Below are 20,906 nucleotides of genomic sequence, written 5' to 3' on the forward strand. Positions count from 1 at the left end.
TCAAACTTTAATTCAGCAAAGGCCTATTAGGCCTATTGTATAGTAGACAAATTATTCTTTCAGTTAATAATGTTATTGTTAGTCATCTATTTAAAATAACAAGCTGGGCAAACATCACACAATGTTTAAATAGCTATAAATATCATGTTTTATTATATACAGTCTTCGCTTAAGAAGCTGGATGAAAGTATGAAAATCTATTGGTCATAACATGTGGGGATCCTAAAATGTGTTTATGTATTGTGACAGTCTGTTAAAAAAAAATGCCCGTGTGTCCCTGAAGTTTGACTGTTCCCCTTAATTAATTTATGGCCATGAGTGTTCCTAAACAGAATTGTTAAAGGGATTAGTTCACTCCTGAATTTAAAATTTCCTGATCATTTACTCATTCACTTATCATTCCGTCAAAAAAGGTTTTTGAAGAAAACATTCCAGGAATAGTGCACTATTTAATGGAAGCTAATGGGTTGAAGGTCCAAATTGCAGCTTCAAATGGGCTCTACATGATCCCAGCTGAGGAATAAGGGTCTTATTTAGCGAAACGATTGGTAACTTTCTTAAAAAAACAAAAATTTACATACTTTTTAACCACAAATGCTCATCTTGCACTAGCTGACCAATCATTTCGCTACATGAGATTGAAACATCTCATGCAATTTGGACCTTTAACTCATTAAAGTCCACTATGTGGAGAAAAAAATCCTGAAGTGTTTTGTTCAAAAACCTTGAATTATTTTCGACTGAAGAAAGAAAGACATGAACATCTTGGATGACAATGGGCTGAGTAAATTATCAGATATTTATTCTGTGAACTAATCCCTGAGCAGAGCCCTATGGAAAAAAATAGAGTACACACTGTGTCCTGCAGAGGGCGCTCCAGTTTTAGGTTGTGAATTTGTTCAGTTTAAGGTTAAAGATTTAATCTGTGGTCAGTCAAATACCTAGTTGCGATTTGTTTTATACAGCAAAAATTAAGCCTTTAAAAAATGTCTGTCCTTTTTTTTAAATATATTTTGAATTTATATTGAATTAAAATAGGTAGTATCTGAATAAGTGTGTTGGATATGTTTCTTGAGATATTTAAACCATTTTGCCTTGTGTCTTGATGGAAAGTATTGTTGATCAGTGTGCATGCCTGTATCTGTCCTGCTAGCAAACACTGGCCTGCTCCATCCTGACAGCTCTGTTAAGTGAGTTCTCCAGCTCCAATAAGACCAGTAACATTGGCCTCAGTATGGAGTTCCACGGAAGCTGCAAACGCATCTTTCAGGTCTGTTCTTCAGTCCTAATTTCTATGAATCTGTCCTTTTTGTTAATATTTTGTGTATGTATATGTTAATGTTGATAAAATTATTTTAATTATATCAACAAATACATAACACAAACATACATATACATTTTATTAAAGGATTAGTTCACTTCCAGAATAAAAATGTCCTGGTAATTTACTCACCCCCATGTCATCCAAGATGTTCATGTCTTTCTTTCTTCAGTTGAAAAGTTAAGACTTTTGAGGAAAACATTCCAGGATTTTTATCCATATAGCGGACTTCAATGTTGAAGGTCCAAATAGCAGTTAAATGCAGCTTCAAAGAGCTCTACACGATCCCCAGCTGAGGGATACAAGTCTCATCTAGTGAAACGATCCGTAATTTTCTAAAAAAATAAAATTAAAAAATTAAAAAATTAAAGTATAGTGTTTAACCACAAATTCTCATCTGCAATGATTTCACTTTAAAATCATCGGACATCGTTGTTTTACCTTTTTTTTTTGTAAAGGGAATTTGAGTTTCTTTGCACATTCACTTTGTAAACACTGGATCGGTAATCATGTGTGCATGATTGCGTAATGTGTGAGGTCAAGCTACTGCAAGATGAGCATTTGTGGTTAAAGTATATGAATTTTTTTTTTTTTTTTTTTTTTAATGGCTGATTGTTTCGCTACATAAGACCTTTATTCCTCGTCTAGGATTGTGTAGAGCCGTTTGAAGCTGCACTGAAACTGCAATTTGGGTCCCATTGAAGTCCACTACATAGAGAAAAATCTTGGAATGGTTTTTCTCAAAAACCTTAATTTCTTTTCAACTGAAGAAAAAAAGACATAAACATCTTTGACATTGGGATGAGTAAATTATCAGGAAATGTTTATTCTGGAAGCGAACTAATCCTTTCATTTTTATTTGTTAATTTTAATAAATGTAGTTATTTTAGTAAATAGAAATGTTGCTTTGGCTACTATCTAAAATATATATTTTTAAAAATACTTTTTAAAACCTTTTTTTTATGGTTTAGTTTAGTTAATAAAAATAACAACCATGATCTGAAACATGTTGTAATCACAATGCATATATGCAGGATTATGTGATAATTGAGCAAACTATTGACATTTTAAAGAAAAAATTCTCAAATTTAATCGGAATTAATTTGAAACTTTTGAAACTGAATCTGGCAATTAGTACCAATACCTAGTGTTAGTTTGACTGCTTGTGCCTTTTATGATGAGAGTGTGTGTGTGTTGCAGGAGGATGATCTCATGCAGATTTTCATGCTCACTATGGAGGTCCTACAGGAGTTCAGTCGGAGGGAGAACCTCAACGCTCAAATGTCCTGTGTTTTCCAGCGCTACCTTGCGCTGGCCAATCAAGTGCTCAGTTGGAACTTTCTTCCACCTAATTATATCCTTTCACAAAAAGATTTTATTTACTTTTTTTTTGACTAAATTGTGAGGAAAGTAAAATGTAGACCGGACTTCCTGTGAGCACTAGGGAGCACTAGACCTGGACCGCAGCCATAAATGTTTTAGAGGCACAAGGGTTAAGAAAGAAAATTAACTGTGACTTATTTTTGGATTAATAATAGACAAGCTATAATGTGCTAATCATTCCTAACCTTCATAACATTTCTTACAAAATAATCGCGAACACAGAACCTGATCTAGGCATGTTTCTTGTTGCTCGTTAAAAAAAAAACATTGACCTTGTAGGTAACTTTTTCAGAGTGTACTTTCACCTGCTTAAAGCCACAAACTTTAAACCTCTCTGGAATTTGTATTCATAATCTAGATGAATTAGAAAGTTTGTCCCACAGTTAAATTGATTTGAATATATCTGCATACATTTCTAAAGGTTTTAAGGATCTTGTCTCTTCATAGTTTTGCTTGTGGCTTTGCATGTGTCATTATTTTTACTATTCGCATGTGTTAGTGTTAGTCCTAAATCATGAGCTGTGATTGATGGTGCTTGTGCGTCTGTGTGTGTTTTAGCTCTGTGAGGCGTTAATCCCACTCAGGCTGACTTTGTGTCTCTCTGTCTCTTTAAAGAGATCTGAGCTGGCGTCTGTGCCAACCAGGGTCACATATCACTTACAAAGGAGGCCTGTGCCAAGCCCTTATCATGCTCAATAAGTGTGCCTTTAAACACACAGCTCATTGAGTGCTGGGCTGGAATGTCGGCCAGCCATTTGTGCATTGATGTGTTTGCATTTCAAGTCATATTAATTGCCCACTGGGCGCTGGAGGGGTTCTTTGATACCAAGAACACATTTGTTAAGGACACAGTGAGTTTATTAGTGTTCTTTTTTTTAATTTGCATGAATGAGTAGTCAGTTAATCTGTTCTTTAATGTGTCTATGCTAGAGCCTATGTAAGACTTTTATTCACAGTACTCTAATTAAAGCACCAAATTAAATGCAAAATAAGTATATATTTTTGATAAACTCTATTTATATACAACATGCAAGTTGTTAAAATGTTGTTTTATTATAATTGTTAATTTAATGTTTATACACAAATGTCAAAAATGTTTTAATATTTTATTAAAGAAGTCTCAATTTTTTAAAATATTTTTACTATTCAAAATAACTGCTTTCTGTTTGAATATATTTTCATTACTCCAGTCACATGATCCTGCATAAATTCCTCTAATATTCTGATTTGCTGCTCAAAAAAACATTTATGTTGAAAACAGCCGAGTAGATTTTTTAGGTTTCTTTGATGAATAGAAAGTTCAGAAGAACAGCATTTATCTGAAATAGAAATCTTTTGTAACATTAAAAATGTCTTTATCATCACTTTTGATCAATTTAAAGCATCCTTGCTAAGTAATAGTATTAATTTCTATAGTTTCTTTCTCCCCCAAAAAATACTGCCTCCGAGCTTTCGAATGGTATAGTGTATAATGTTACAAAAGCTTTTTGTTTCAGATAAATGCTGATCTTTTGGTCTTTCTTTTTATCAAACAATCCTGAAAAAGATTATTCTTGAACAGCAAATCAGCAAATTAAAATGATTTCTGAAGGCTCAATTGACACTGAAGACTGCTGAATATTTAGCTTTGATCACATGAATAATTTACATCTTAAAATATATTAAAAAAATGTAATAATTAAAAAAAACAATTAATTTTAATTAATTTTAAATGTCTTTGCTGAATAAAACTATTCAGGTTTTTTTAACCAAAAAAAATCTTACTGACCCCAAACGTTTGTTTGATAGTGTATGTAAAATATTACATGTCACATTTATGTATTTTAATTATACATTAAATTAAATTATACATTATTATGTATTATAATTATAATTTTATTATTAGATATATTGGAACTGCAAACGTGACCCATCTTGTGTGTGTGTGTTTTAGTGTGTATTCCTGACAGCCGCTTAGACTCTTTTTCTCAAAGTGCCGCCATCTCTCAGTAGTCAAGGCCATGGCATGCGTGTCATCTGTCGGTGCCACACTCCCACCTAACGCATGTACATGTCATTTGTATGAATCCTAAACATGTGATTCCCCTCAATGTCTACAAGACTGCATGTCTGTCCATGGCCCTAGTGACCCCCGCGGCTGGTTGTGGCCAGGATTTGAGCCAGTCAGGTGCTCTGAATGGTAGAGCAAGATGATAGGCGGCTGTGTGCCACCGCTCATTTCTAACAAACAGGCACACATGCTCAAGTGGAACAGCACTTTGTAAGACTACTGTCCTGGGCCTGACAACAGGGGAGGAGGACATTCCTGGGGTGTGAGGGGAATCTTAAGAGGGAGGATGTGACACTCAGGCTTCCTAATAGACTTGGATCCCATCTCTGTTCTCTGGCTCTAGCCAGCTCTCAGCGCTTTCATAATCATTATGTTCACTGAATGCCTTCTGATTGATTCAGTCTGCAGTCCTGAGCTCAACACACAATGTCCTTAGCTCACATTCAGCTACGACTTCATAACACTCCATTTACTTCTTAAACTTAGTGTCCACTTTTGATTTGTAGCCAATATATCAACCAGGGTGTCATTAATGCAAATATACTTATATTCGTTTTTTTTTGGGTTGAGGAAAGAGCATCTTGCAGATTCAGACCAGTTCCAACTTAATTATGCTGCTGAATTGTGCGATCACCAGCTTGTTGCAGTGGCTGCCGTGGATTTTTTTTTCCTTGTGTGGAAACTGGAAATTTGTTTTGTTGTGGTACACATTCAAATTATGCTATTGTTATGCCATAGTAGTTATTGTTTTAAGTTGTCTTTATTTACGTATGTGCTCTTGGGGGTAATCTGAGTAGTAAGATACTATATTACTTTCTAGTAACAGTGTTATTAACTTTTAGGGCCCCATGATTTCCGCGATGTGGAAAAAGCGAACAGAATCACGGAATCCAGTCATAAAAATGGAATTTGCTGTATAACACGGAATGTCAGGAATTTTTATGAATAAATCAAAAAGTAGGTCAGTACACTTAAATTAAATTGACTTGTGTCTGTGAATATTAGGCTGCAAAAATACTATTTAAACATGCTGCTTGTTTCTGTGTGAGTGAATAGCACAGACATGATGCTTGCGTGTTTTCAGCATCTGCCGCCTCAATATACTAGTACATAAACGCATAAAGATATTCTTTTTAACCGCTCTGAGATTCACTTCATGAGAATTTTGTTTCTTTTGAGAATAACTTTTATCATATCATATACAAACAGAAACTTGAAGGTCTTCTCTGCTACCCATCAAAATAAAAGTTAGGTTTAACTTGAAGAAACTGACTAAAATACATTCAATGTAATGATAGTACTAATACAAATAAAATTGTGAAATGTTCATCAAAAAAGTTATTTACAAAAAATGTATTTTAAAATGTAAATGCACAACATAAGTATTTAAAAAAAATGAAATGAAATAATAAATTCATAAAATCTATTAATTAGACATGCTTTTGATTTATTAAAATTTACTGAAACCATTGAAATGGAATCCGAAAAATTTGGAAAAATTAAATTAAAAAAAAACTGATTTCATAGGGCCTTAGAAATGTCATTTTTATTAAACTTGCTTTAGACATGCTTTTTGATTTTTTTGATTGGTTTTTATTTAACCATTAAAACAGAATCTAAACAATTAAATGGAATTTGAGGGAAAAATAAAACTGATTTAGGAAAAAATAAAACATTACTTTTAAAAGGTTACTGAATCGAATCACTGTTCAGTATATCAAAACTAATTTACAGAAATGGCTTTTAAAGGGTTTATCGGCATTGTCAGCAAGTTGATATGATTCTTTATGGTCTTAATGAAAAGTCTATAACATACATTGGTAACATTTTCTCAATGGTAGTGTAAAACAACACCCTTTTTAAATTGTCAAAAACAGCTCTGTTCACAGCAAGCCGTTTTTATGCATGTTCTCTTAAATGCTAATGAGCTCTTCTCACTTAAAGTCCCCCTGAAATCAAAATTAAAGTTTTTTGGCTTTTAGTATGAATATATTAGCCTTAAGATTATCTATAGTCTAGTGTGCTTCAAAACAACGACAAAATTCGCGTTTACAAGATATGGGCATTCAAAATTTACAGTCTCGTCACTTCCGCCAATATGAATCAACGATTTTGATGATATCACCGTGCACTTCAGTTTCTCATCAAACGTTCTGTCCAATCAAATGCTCTCTAGAGTCCGTAGTGTCCCGCCCCCTACACAGAGACGCAATACACGGAGCAGATCATATGCGCTCATATGTGCGATCGGCGTGTATTAAACTACACAGCCTCAGCATGATTATGATCACTATTTTGTTTTAGCAAGAGTTTCATATTGAATCTGTGGGATAATTTATTAGACTGTGGCTGTCATAAGCTACAAATGCGGCTTTACCGAGCTCACGGCTCTGGCCCAGCAGATATTAATGGAACGCTATTGGCTCTTCAAAATAAGTGGGCGGGGCTGGGCGATATGTTTTTGTTTCAGTTAAAAGTACGTCACCACATAGAATAACGCTGCGTGTTTCAAGGCACTTCAGTGGACCTTTAACCCCTCTTTTCCGTGGGGTGACGAGTAGTTCTCTCTGAGACTGTACACTTTAGCCACAGAATTTGCTATCACATTATTAGGAAAGTCAATTTGCAAAGATTAATTAAAAAAAAAACTTTATACTCACTTCTTCTGTAGGTGAAGCTGGATCACGAATGATTTGCATGAACATAAACGCATTTATGTAGATTGGGCAACATTCCCTTCAAAAACAAGTAACGTTAATCTTCTGCATCTTAAGCGGCTCAGATGTCGGAAGCAAATGATGACTGTTATGTTCATTATTACATCCAACAACAAAACGCCTCAGTCGCTTAGGAGACATTCTTGTCTACTCCAGCATCAAAACAATGGCGGACAGTTTACTGCTTACTCAGGGCAGTTCAATGCTAAAATGGCACTGTCAGTCAACAAGTCGTGGGAGCGGCCTTGGTCTGTGTGACGTCACAGCCAAGAATCTGAGAATGACTTGATCTGAGAAAGGAGTTATGATTTATATGGATTAAAAAAATTACACTGGGTGGATTTTTATCATTATAGGGTGGTTGTGTACACACACTGCCAACACACTTTTATGTTCAAACAACATGTAAAAGTGAATTTTGCATCATGATCCTCTTTTAAACAGATGGAAATCAGTAGTTTGTTAATATAATTGATTCGCTGACAACTCAAGCATTCACACCCCTGCCTTGTTGTAAATCATATTAAATGATTAGAAACTACTGTCTTGAGTATCACATCTCCATATACACTACGCCTTCTGTATTTAATGTCCTATCAGTGTGTATGGCTCTGTATTCACCTGGTGAACTTATATGACCCTCCATTCTCTCTCTCGCCTCAGTCACAACATGAGTCTGTCTCCTAAAGCCAGCATGTCAGACTTTGTCTCCATCATGGCTTCTTGTACTTTCTCTCACATGTGGCAACACCTCAAGTGCAGCACAGATAAATGTTAAATCTTTCCAACTGGAAGACCATGTATGTGTTTTTATGTGAATATTCTGAGTGTTCGTTTGAAAGCGAAGGAACTATGTTAATGTTAGTTCAAATGATTGTAAATGTTCAGGACAGTCTGAACCCCACCTTTTTTCCAGGAGTTTTTACTGTCAAGACTCAAAATTGGCTGGTCATAGATTCACTACTGTTCAAATATTGTGGCCTTTAATTTTTAAATAAATTTGTGAAAGAACAACCCAGGAATTTTTTGTTTAGTGAAAAAGAACAACCCAGTATTTTTGTTTTGTTTTTGGGAAGCCTTTCTCTGCAAGCTTGTGAAAAAAAGAGCCGCTCAGATTTTACTTCCCCCGTGACGTAGTTAGGGGATCTTATTATAATATTACCACCACTTAATCTGCATGATTCCACCCACGGTGCCACCATTGTGTTTTCGCAAACGACAACGCTGTACCAGTTCTAACGTCATGGCAAAAGTTCAAGCAAGGCATGCCAGCTGTTCTGTCGTTGGCTGCACAGAACACTATTTAGAACACTATTCAGTCCCAGCCTCAGAGGAGACAAGAGAGCAGTGGATTTTCTTATTTATTTACAGTATATAAATCATTGATATAATTAAATGTTTTTGTAGCTTATGTGTGTTTTTAACGTAAACTTGTGTGTATTTGACAGTTTAAGTGCAATAAGACATGAAAGATAACTTGGTTTAGTACTTACTTGCAGTGTTGCCAAGTCTGCGTTTTAATATTGTTTCTGCAGGTTAACGTAATATTTAGCCCTTAGAAATTAGGGGTGGGAATCTTCAGGCACTTCACGGTCCGATTCCGATTCTAGGAGTCATGATCTGATTCCAAAACGATTCCTCATCTAAATTTTTTTTTTCCAATAAATTTTTCTGCTGTGCAAATACATCTTTACAACTTTACATTTTCTCTTTATGTCAGTACTGCCATCTTAAAAGTAGGGGTGTAAATCACCACTGGTTTCACTTCAAATTCACTTTAGTTACGATTTTCATTAATAACTAAAATATCACGATGCGTCACATTCTCAGTTTTCAATATTAATGTACATGGCTACATTTTTATATACATTTTATATCAGATTTATTTTGTGCAAAATATACTTGATTTTTTTATTAAATGAGCAAGCTACTTTTTAAAACAATTACTTATTTAAAGTAAGTGTTCTTTAAGTTAAAGCTGTCAGCTTTAACAGGCTGCATTCAAACTAATGTACAGATCTATTTCGATATATAAGATGTTTTTAGAATCGTGATGCATCGGAGAATCAGTTTTTCCCCCACCCCTTCTTGGAATGCCAATTTTACCAGGGGAATCCCGCTAAAAAAAAATGTATTTTACCCACATACAAAAGGGCATCTTTGGTTGTTGTGTAACGTCTCGCATCTTGAGACTGCTGCTTTCTCTGCTGTTTTATTGAACTCAGTCTAGCTGTATTTAAATGTGATAATGTCCTTTGTGAACATCCCTAAGACTCTCATCAGGTAAACGTAACCCTACATCAGCTCAGCGTTACAACGCTTTCTTGAGACCAACAAGCCGATTTCTGAGTTTGTCGTGTGTTTCGTGTCTTTAACAGCTGGGACGAGGGCTGGTGGAAACGAGTCATGTGCGTTTGTGAGTAAGCCCGGGTTGGGTTTCAGTAGGTCATATCTTTAGTCACCCTCCCAGTTTTTCATACGCTCGCACACTTTTCCAGCTATGGCTCCAAGTGACATTAAATGACCGGCTGGTTTATCCCCTGCACCCCATCCATCCGTCAGTCAGTCTCTCCCTGCTGCGCTCATGTGGCAGGCTGCTATCAACCCGCTGGTGGTCAACACACAAGCTCTAGCCGCTCTCCCTCAAGGCCCGTTCTCTCCTCAACACAGGTCACTCAGAGTTCTGCCGGCCCCTTGCTATTTTTAAGAGGCCGTAAAGTCAGGTCTCCTCAGGACGGACAGAGGCAGAGGGGGTGTAACACTCCAGCACACTCATTCTAGTTTGGCACCTGGCAGTTTCTGGTGTCTTAGTAAATGCATCGGTGAGTCGCCACGTAATTTCCTTTGACATATATGGCTGTACATGGCCGACGTGAGCAGATACTGTAATGTTGGTGTGTGTGTGAATGAGAGAGCGCTCGCATTTGTCTGCTGGGAGTGACTGTGGGTCCGGCCCAGAGGAATGCGTGGCCTTTGCCGGTAACTGGCTTTGATCAGACATTCCTGTGGGAGCCTTTTCTCTCTCTCTCCCTCCCTGCCTCTCGCTCTTTTTGTCGTTCCCGTTTTTTTTTTTCTTCATCCCTTTTCCCAGTGGGCTACATATGGAAGGGGGGAGATTTTGAGGTAAACATTCAGTGGGAGGGGACAGCGCAATTGAACAGTAGTAACGGTGCCGCTGAAGAAGAGCGATAGAGAAGGAGCTGCAGAAAGCAGATGCTGGGAATTCACTGCAGCAATTTTCCACACTCTTCTTAGTGCTAGAGAGAAGTGACAGAAAGAAACCGGAGTTAGAAACGTCTTTTCTTTATTCTTTATGCTTCTGTTATTGCCCTTAACTGAGGTGTCACTGGGGAGGCACTACATTGCCATGTTCGAAGCGACTCAGAATGTCATGCTCAAGCCAACCGAGACCTGGAGGGAAACTCTTCTAGACCACAGAGTCATGGACCTTTTCTTCACTGTGAGTACCAACTTATACATTTATTCTGTCTGAGGTTTTTTTCTCAACCTCCTGCCTGAAAACGGCAGTTTACTCCTTTTTCTTTTCTTCACGTTCAGTACCTGTGTCCTCTCGTTCTCTGTTTACTCTTCTTATGTTCTCTCTTCCTGCTTTTCTTCTTTGAAATAATTGTCTCCAAGTTATCAATATTTAATAGGTACAGAAATATCTATAAGGCATGTTTTAGAAGAAGTGAGCTGCAGTTTTGTTGCAGTGTGTAAACACTGATTATTATGTGTTGCCTTAGAAGCAGTGGTCAAAGGTGGAGGATTCTAGTGTGATGATTTAAGAAAAAAAATAAAAATGTAAAATATACAAAAAAAACTACCACATTTATTTAGTATATAGTATATTTTGCTTATAAATAAATACACAGTTCTGTTCAAAAGTTCAGTACGGATCAGTACGATTTTTAATGTTTTTATAACAAAGTTTCTTATGCTCATCAAGGCAGCGTTTATTTGATTTAAAAAAACAGAAAAAAATTAATATTGTGAATTAATATTACGATAAAATAAAGTTTTTCGATTTTAATATACATTACATTCTAATTTATTGCTGTAATCAAAGCTGAATTTTCAGCATCATTACTTTAGTCTTTAGTGTGACACGATCCTTCAGAAATTATTCTAATATGCTGATTTATTATCAATGCTGAAAACAGTTGTGCTGTGTTGTTGATACTTTTTATGGATTTTTTGATGAATAAAAAGAACAGCGTGAATATTAAAGAACAGCATTTATTTAAAATAGAAACCTTTTCTAACTATGTACACTACAATTCAAAAAGTTTGGATTTTATTCTTTCTTTTTTATGTTGAAAGAAATTAATACTTTTATTCAGCAAGGATGTGTTAAATTGATAAAGTGATAACAAAGACTTAAATAAAAAATATTTGCCAGCACAACTGTTGCCAACATTGATAATTCTAATAATAAATCAGCATATTAGAATGATTTCTGAAGGATCATGTGACACTGAAGACCCGAGTAATGGCTGATGCATCACAGGAACAAATTATATATTAAAGTATATTAAAATAGAAACCATTATTATATATTGTAATAACATTTCACAATATTACTGTTTTTTTCAAATAAATATAAATGCAGCCATGATGAGCATAAGAGACTAAGTCTTACTGATCCCAAACTTTGCAGTGTATAAGAACAAAATAAAGCTTTGGGGTCAGTAATTTTTTTTATGCTTTTGAAAAGTCTCTTGTGCTTATTAGAAATGCACTAAAGACTATAATATTATGAAATGATTACATCAGTGAAAATTACTTTTTCAGGAATTTTTGAGGAATAGAAAACCGTTTTTGCAAAAAAAAATGTTTTGTAACACTATAAATGTTTTTGCTGTCACTCATGATCAATTTAATTCATCCTTGATTAATATACATTTTTTTATTTGTTTTTTTTTTGTTTGTTTTTTTAAAAAAGCCTTACTGACCCCAAACGGTAGATTATATAATATATAACACTTTCAGCAGTCATGTAATCACGTGAACTTGCACTTTATTTCTGAAACCAAATCTGTGGGTGACACAACTGTCCCAGAGCAAACCATTTTCCAACTGTGAAATTTGTCTTACGGTTGCTCACAGCAATGATGACAACATTACAAGGAAAAATGTTAGGTAATAAGGTAATAAATAATTGTCTTTCTCCACTGAATGATAATTAGGTATGCATTTGTACAAATTCAGTGCTGTCAGAAATGAACTGAGAAGCAAATCTATCATAAGCAATATCATATATCGTAATTATCCACAGGCTCATTTGTTGTCAATGTTCAGTCTTAGACAGCTGAATAAAGCTTTTCTTTTTCTTGTCACTATTGTTTGATTAGTATTCCATAATTTGTGACCTTGGACCACAAAACCAGTGGTATGGGTTTAAGTGATTGATTTTTCTTGTATGCCAAAAATCATTAGAATATTAGGTAAAGATAATAGTTCATAAAGATATTTTGTAAAATTTCATTGTTTGTTTAGTAATATGCATTGCTCAGAACTTCATTTTAAAGGCGATTTTCTCAATATTTAGATTTTTTTTTGTACCCTCAATTTGCAGATTTACAAATGGTTGTATCTCGACCAAATATTGTTCTATTCTAACAAACCTTACATCAACATACAACAGCTTGCTTATTCAACTTTATGGCTGGTTTTGTGGTCCAGGGTCACATTTGATCTAATAAGGTCCCCTGTTAAATAAAATAATTTCATTCCATGTGCTCTATATTAAAACAGTGTAAATTTTAGACTCTGTTTTCCCCCAAAAAATCATGTGGTGTTGTGCGTGTATTCTGCATAGCACACCTTCCTGTCATTAGAAATCCAGTCTAATGGCTCATTACGTCTCTCAGAACTAAATCCTGCGAGGCTCAGGTTGTGATGTGTGGAACAATTCTGTCAGGTTACCCTCGGCATCAGTGATGCAGATGCCAAATACCGTTCCGCTCTTTCTCCATTACCATTACATGCTCTTCCTGAGGCATCTGCTGCCAAATAATGCTTTACTTTCCACCATCAGTCTTGGGTGGCTTCTACGTCCAGATTAGACGTTACTTTCCTTCACTCCGCTGCTCAGGAATGACTCTACAAGGTGCCAGTATGCTGCTTTATCGTTCACGCCTCTTTTCTGAGAGGAGGCTGCAAACTGGCGACAAACTGTGCTGTTGTCATAACAAGGGTCAGTCTGTTGACCTTGAGGTCAGGGGCTGTTCAAACATAAGTGTCTCATTTGTCTTTTCTGGGATTTGCTCTTGGGGGTTATACGCAGTGTCTAGACCATGACTCTGAAAGAGTGTAACATTTAATTTAGGATTGTTTAAGAGTTCAGTGAAGTCTCTTAGATGCGGAGCCTGATGTTGTGTGGATCATGTGAAATTTAGTGGTATTTGCAGTGGGTGGTGGGAGTGTTTTTGTTAAGGGATGAAGAGTGGTCAGCTGTCACACCCTCTGTGCGTCTTTACGAGTTTCCTTGTAGCTGTGTGTGGTGCGCTCGTTGTTTTTTCTATGCCCAGGCCAGGGGGATCTGTGTGTGTAAGGGTGAGTTATTGAACGGGAGGGTGAGTTTGCGTGTGTCGACCTGTCAGCGGTGTCTGTGTCTGTGTGTGTGTGTGTGTGTGTGTGTGTAGGCTTGTCAGCTGTTGGTCTTCACTTCTCAGCTGTGCCCTGAACAGACGAGGGGGCGTCCAGACACGCGCTACCAGGGTCAGAGGTGACTAGAGATGAGCTGCAGGATTAGACTCTGAACCCTGGATTCAAAGCCCCTGTTAACAGCCTCCAATCCTCCCTCAAGTGGTCTGAGGAGGGGGCGAGCCATCCATCTAAAGAGGAACGGTCTCTCAGCCTCTTTGATTGCTTTTCGGAGGGTTAGAAACGAGAAAATGAAGCGTAACTTAAAATAAATCTCATATTCTCATCGCACCTAATAAAGCCGTGGCTGCGCTAACATTTTCCTACTGGCCAAACCGACTGAAGGGTGTTTTTGTTTGTGGTTTTAGTTTAGGTTTGTTCTTACACCCTCCGTCTTCACATACTCACTCATTTAGTGACAAACAGTCACATTTTTATACATCCATAAAATGGGTGAAATGCAGAAAACATGTCTGGGTCACAATTCAAAGAAAAACAGAAAAAAAAAAAAACATTTTGCTTAACCGAAAATAGATTATAATTTAGGACCCTTAAGACTTTGCATTGTGACATTTTTTTTTCAAAACAGTCGAGCACATTTCTTCAGAAATTCTTATTACAATGTGTCCAGACATTTAACTTTTTTTGCTTTTTTAGTCATGATTCTCGTTGCAGAGTTCTTTATTATACAAAGTTAATATATATATATAATTTATTTGTATTAGTAATTTTAATATTTATTGTATATTTCTGCATTTCAGAATTGAAATGATATTTTATCTGTTTATTTACTGGATAATGTGTTCTTTATTCAAAACAACTGTTTCTTTGTGTATTTATTTAATGTTTTTCTCGGTTTCTTTATTCTTTATGTGTATTTTTGTTTGTATATCTTATAATTTTGTATTTTGAGGTGCAGTATGATAGTGATTCATATTATATTGTCATTACTGTTATTTTATTATAAAAAAAATAACTTCATACACATAGAGTCAAAAGTTTTTTGGACAGTAAGATTTTTAATGTTTTTTTTTAAAGACTCATCTGCTCACCAAGCCTGCATTTATTTGACCCAAAATACAGCAAAAGCAGTAATATTGTGAAATATTTCTACCATTTAAAATGCTTTCTATTTAAATATATTTTCAAATATAATTTATTGCTGTGATTAAAACTAAATTTTCAGCATCATTTTTATAGAAGTTAGTTTTATTTAGCAAGGATGCTTTAAATTGATCAAAAGTGATGATAAAGACATTTATAATGTTACAGTAGATTTCTATTTTAGATAAATGCTGTTCTTTTGAACTTTCTATTCATCAAAGAAACCTGAAAAAATTATACTCGACTGTTTTCAACATAATAATAATAATAAATGTGTTTGTTTTTTTTTAGCAGCAAATCAGAATATTAGAATGATTTCTGAAGGATCATGTGACTGCTGAAATGAAGCAAAAATTCAGCTTTGAAAACACAGGAATAAATTACATTTTAAAGTATATTCAAATAGAAAATAGTTATTTTAAATAATACAAATATTTTGTAATAACAATTGTACTGTGTTTGCTGTATTTTGGATCAAATAAATGAAGGCTTGGTAAGCAGAAGAAACTTTTTTTTTTTTTTTTTTTTTTTAAACATTAAAAATCTTACTGTCCAAACTTTTGACTGGAACATAGACTATAATGTTTTTTTTGTTTGTTTTTTTGAGAATAGGATGTGAATTTATCTATTTGTTTGAGAATGAGGTGATTTTAATAAAAGATTTCATTAAAAATGTATTTTCCATTTCAATATTTTTTGCATTGCAGCAATTAGAAACAGAAAAGATTTTAATTGATCTCTTTATTTATTTGAGAATGAGATGTCACAATATATTTTTTTTATTTTTTTGTATTATATTTATATATTTCTTCTTTAAAGACATTTCTTTTTTTAGTATATGTTCTTTCTTTTAAAATTTCACATTTTGGTCTCACGTGTTTAGCGCTAAGCAAAGTTTTAGAAGCTGAGATCAGATTGTGACTCAGAGCATGTGCGGGGTTTGTTTATGGTATAAACACAATCAGAGCTTGTTATGGCACTTTGAATATAACGCTGTCATGAGGTGATTGATAGTGGCCTCTGATTTTGTAACAGGATCTGAACAAACTGAATGTGACTGCGGCAATGAGCGATGAGAATAGAAAGCAAGAGAGGGTCTAATCCTCCCCGTGGACACACACAAGGCTTTGTCTTTTCTCTATTAATAGGTCTCCCTGTGTCGCTTTTCTCTCTCGTATTCATTTCGGAGAGCTACCTTGTCTTGTTTTGATTTAGACGCCCCCCTCGCTCCCTGCCAGACTCTAACTATAGTCGGACTCAAGGCGATTGGCATAGTTCGCATGGCGTGGATGTTCTTCAGCGCAGCTGTTTGTACAGAGCATGCTGCTCACAGAGTGTTGGCCTTCTACTCTCTTTCTTCTCTTTCTCTCTTTCCCTATCCAGTTCTCTCTCTCTCATCTGCCCCCCACACCCCTCCTCTCTCTCTTTCTCTCTTTCGCTTTCTCTCTCCCTCCCTCTCTTCTTCAGCTCAGAAGATGATTTCACACCGCTCTAGCAGACAGGGCTGCGCTATAGTGTTTTAACTTTGCCCAGCGGCTGATGTTCATCCGTGTATCTGAGGTGGTATGTGTTGGAGAAATGCCGCTTTAGGTTCGTCCACGGTCTTCCAGATCGTTCAGAGGGCTCCGTCCAACTCCGTGCACCTCTTCGCACAGCATCTCCGCCAGGACGTCTGGCGAACAGACGAGCGAGAGTAAGATTCCAGGGATTTAGGAAAGAAAAAGAGCAAAGGAGTGTGCCAAACAGCCACATGTGCTGGAGACTCGAGTCGGTCTGCTCAGAAACGTTTACCCATCTCTTCGGCCATGTAGCGCTCTGTTTTTCGACCGCTCGTCCTCGTGATCGCACCGGACTGGATTGAGAAGCCGATCTGATTGATTGGCTTGGGTTGTGGCAGTCAGGTGTTTTTATCCGTGGTAGTTTTGCCATTGGCGAAGGTGAGGGGTATTCCACAATTTTCCTCCGTTCGTTATTCCACTGAGCAGAAGGTTTCAGAGACTTGCGTGTGATGAGAAATCGAAGACAGACCCGCGTATCTGTGCGTAAGAGAGAGCAGAAGAAAAAGCGGAGGAGGAGGAGAGAGAAAGTATGTTTTTGTATGTCAATGAGAGAGGCTTTTCTCTGTGATTCAGGGAGACTGTGTGTGAGCTCCCCAGCCCGTGTGTTTTGTCAGCTGCCCACGGGCCGGTCTGCAGTTCCTCCTGGACTCTTTGAGGGGGCCTGTCTGGTTTTAACACTGTAGAGTATACCTAGCCACATTTACAGTCTCACGAACCTCCACTGCTTCTGCTCGCTCATGCGTCTCTTATGTCTCCTGAGAAGTAGGGTTTCAATCTGTTGGTGAGCTGCGCTCATGTCGGTTTTGAGAGTTGATCGTTAGGTTCGTTTTAGGATTAATCATTGTCAGTTAGTCATTGTAGGTATGCATTTTGGCATTAGAATCAACTCTTAGAGTTCATAGGAAAGTCGACGATCTGGCATCTGGCTTGCACCGTTTATGCTTTTGAAAATAGGATTTGTGTAATGAGTCAGAAATGACTTGTTTTTGTCTCTGTCTTGTCTCTGTAGGTGCACAGGAAGATCAGAGAGGACTCGGACATGGCGCAGGATTCCCTTCAGTGCCTGGCCCAGCTGGCCTCCATGCATGGCCCCATCTTTCCTGATGAGAGCGCTCAGGTGACCTACCTGGCCCACCTGGTGGAGGGATTGCTCAACATGATCAATGGGTGCGTTTCTCTGAAACCTTCAGTCATGTACTGCACTGCACGCATGATATGCTTGTCACTCACAAATGTGTTATTTTGTGTTTAGATAACTGCATTTTATCAACCTAGTCTAGGTCACATTTCACCCCACAATGATTATAAATAACCAAATACCTTGCTTTTTGTATTATTTTAGGATCAGTAATGAAATTTTACAGTGGTGCAAAACACATTAATGATCTTAAACATTTTACTTAAAGAGAATTAAGCCTGTCAAAAGTTTTTGAACATTTTTAATGTTTTTTTTAAAGGTCTCTATTTCTCACCAAACCTGCATTTATTTAATCCAAAGTACAGCAAAAGCAGTAATATTGTGAAATATTTTTGCTATTTAAAATAACCGTTTTCTATTTGAATATATTTTAAAATGTAGTTTATTCCTGTGATCAAAGCTTTATTTTCAGCACCATTACTCCAGTCTTTAGTGTCACATGATTCTTCAGAAGTCATCCTAATATGCTGATTTAATGTTCAAGAAACATTTGTATTATTATTATCAATATTTCAAACAATTAAGGAATTTTTTTGAGGATTCTAATAGAAAGATCAGAAGATCTGCATTTATCTGAAATAAAAAGCTTTTATAACATTATACACTATACCATTTAAAAGCTTTTTTTGGGGGGGGGAAAGAGATTATAGAAATAAATACTTTCATTTAGCAGGGATGCTTTAAATTTGATCAAGTGATGATAAAGACATTTATAATGTTACAAAAGATTTCTATTTCAGATAAATGCTGTTCCTCTGAACTTTCTATTCATCAAAGAAACCTGAAAAAAATTCTACTACTGTTTTCAACATAATAATACATTTAGAATTTTATTTAAAATTTTGAGCAGCAAATTAGTATATTATAATGATTTTTGAAGGATCATGTGACTGGAGTAATGATGCTAAAATGTCAGCTTTGAAATCACAGAAAAAAAAGTAAATTTTAAAATGTATTCAAATAGAAAACAGTTATTTTAAATAGCAAATATATTTTAAAATTTATTTTACAAAGTGTTTTTTTTTTTTCGAGTATGGCTCAGAAAAAAATCACAAAAATCAGGACAAATCACAAAACTACTGCGCCAATATGGGCAGCAAAAAGCCCTTTAAGTGTGTGGATAAATAAAATACTTAATAATAAATGATAAATATTTCATTATTTTCTCCATTTATGTCTATAGAATTAAGTAAATACTATGGTTAAGTTTAATTTACTAAAAATAAATGGAGAAATGTGTGCCCATAACAGCCTCTTGAAAATCTTTTCCAGGAGCCAGATATGATCTATTAATAAAGTTAATTTTTCACACTGTTGTACAACAAGCATTGGCGGAGTTGTGTGTTGGTACTTGCATTGTAAATGCTCTGTAATGCCTATAAAGATGGAAGGATGTCTCTGCAGCTTTAAATAACACACACATTCTCTCATACACTGCTGTTTGGAATTTGAGAACAAGTAGGCGTAGTGAGTCGGGGTCTCTCTCTCCCCACTCCTCCCTCTCTCTGTCTCTGCCATTCTGTAATCACCTATTCCTGGAGCATTTTTCCAGTTGCATCATCGGAAAACCATGCGGCAGGTCCGCCAATCTGCCGTGATTGAACTCTTCTGCTTACAATTTAAATCCATCTGATATGGGTTAGAGCCGCAGTTGGGAGCATTAAGAAAGGCAGACCTCGAGTGCTCTCTGAGAGCTAAAGAGGGAAAAAACACTCGTGTTCCCAGAATCCAGGTAGTGTGCCAGCAGAACAGCAGTTTGGTGTTGTGCTTGAAATCTTTGTCTCCCTTTACAACAGCTGAGGCGTTTGTGCTTGCAGACAAATATTTTCAAGGGAACTAAACTGTAAATGTTGAAGTCCAGTGGATAAACATTTAGACTGTACCATACGTGCCCAGTTTACTCTGCATCATTGCAGGTTCATACAGAATCTCATGCCACCAGATGAGAGAACAATGATGGAGTTTGCTTGTGGAATGATCCTGCGCCTGTTATGTTCATAACTGTCTTTTGTCCTCTGACAGGATTGAGATTGAAGACTCTGAAGCTGTAGGCATCTCCAACATCATCAGTAACCTCATCAGCACATTTCCCCGTAGCGTTCTGACAGCGCTCCCGAACGAGCTCTTTGCCTCTTTTATTAACTGCCTCACACTGCTCACGTGTTCGTTTGGTCGCAGCGCCGCCCTGGAGGAGGTGGTGAGTACTGCATTTGTACCACAACAGACCACAACCACACTTTACAGAGTCGCCGAGGTCTATGAATGTCAGACTAGTTACATTTTTTTTTTTTTTTTTTTTTTTATGGAGAGAAAACTGCTCTGTTGCAGCAGACGTTTTATTGTGCTTAATGGAAAAATAAAACCATTAAACCAGGGTGTACTTTTTCGCACCCACATTTAGAACAGGGCACTGATCTCCTGATTTGATTCCATTCAAATTCTCAAGTTATTTATTTATTTTTAAAATTAATTAAAATTAAAAAGTATTCAGTAAATATAGGACACACTAAAATTGGAGAGTTTTTAAAAAAGGAGTGGCAAGCAGTTGTAGAGTTTAGAGCGTGTAATATAGAAAAAAGGGTCATGTGCCATGATTATGATAAAGTCACTTATGTCTCTTTTTCTCTAGCTGGATAAGGATGACATGGTGTACATGGAAGCATATGATAAGCTGTTAGAGTCCTGGTTGACGCTGGTGCAGGAGGATGAACACTTCCCTCGGGGCTGCTTCGTCCAGCCGGCCGTGCAGGTCTTTAACTCCTACATCCAGTGTCACCTCGCAGCTCCCGACGGCACAAGAAACCTGGTCAGAACAACTGCGTTTATTCACCTTCACATCCAAACACATCTTTCTCACCATGTTAAATCTGATCTGTTAACATTGTCAAAATGTCTCTGGCTTTCCAATTTGCTGGTAATTTGTTGC

General features: G+C 36.3%; 1 protein-coding gene across 1 annotated transcript in view; it reads left to right on the top strand.

Annotated features, from left to right (window-relative positions):
* The window catches only part of xpo4 (exportin 4), a 44,377-nt gene that overhangs the window by 11,037 nt on the left and 12,434 nt on the right, over positions 1-20,906 (top strand). Inside the window, 6 exon segments of the mRNA XM_073845786.1 lie at positions 1,154-1,270; positions 2,522-2,675; positions 10,819-10,931; positions 17,792-17,949; positions 20,003-20,177; positions 20,610-20,786. Of these exon segments, the coding sequence (XP_073701887.1) occupies positions 1,154-1,270; positions 2,522-2,675; positions 10,819-10,931; positions 17,792-17,949; positions 20,003-20,177; positions 20,610-20,786 (894 nt within the window).

Source organism: Garra rufa, chromosome 8 (assembly GCF_049309525.1).
Source record: "Garra rufa chromosome 8, GarRuf1.0, whole genome shotgun sequence".
NCBI lineage: Eukaryota > Metazoa > Chordata > Actinopteri > Cypriniformes > Cyprinidae > Garra > Garra rufa.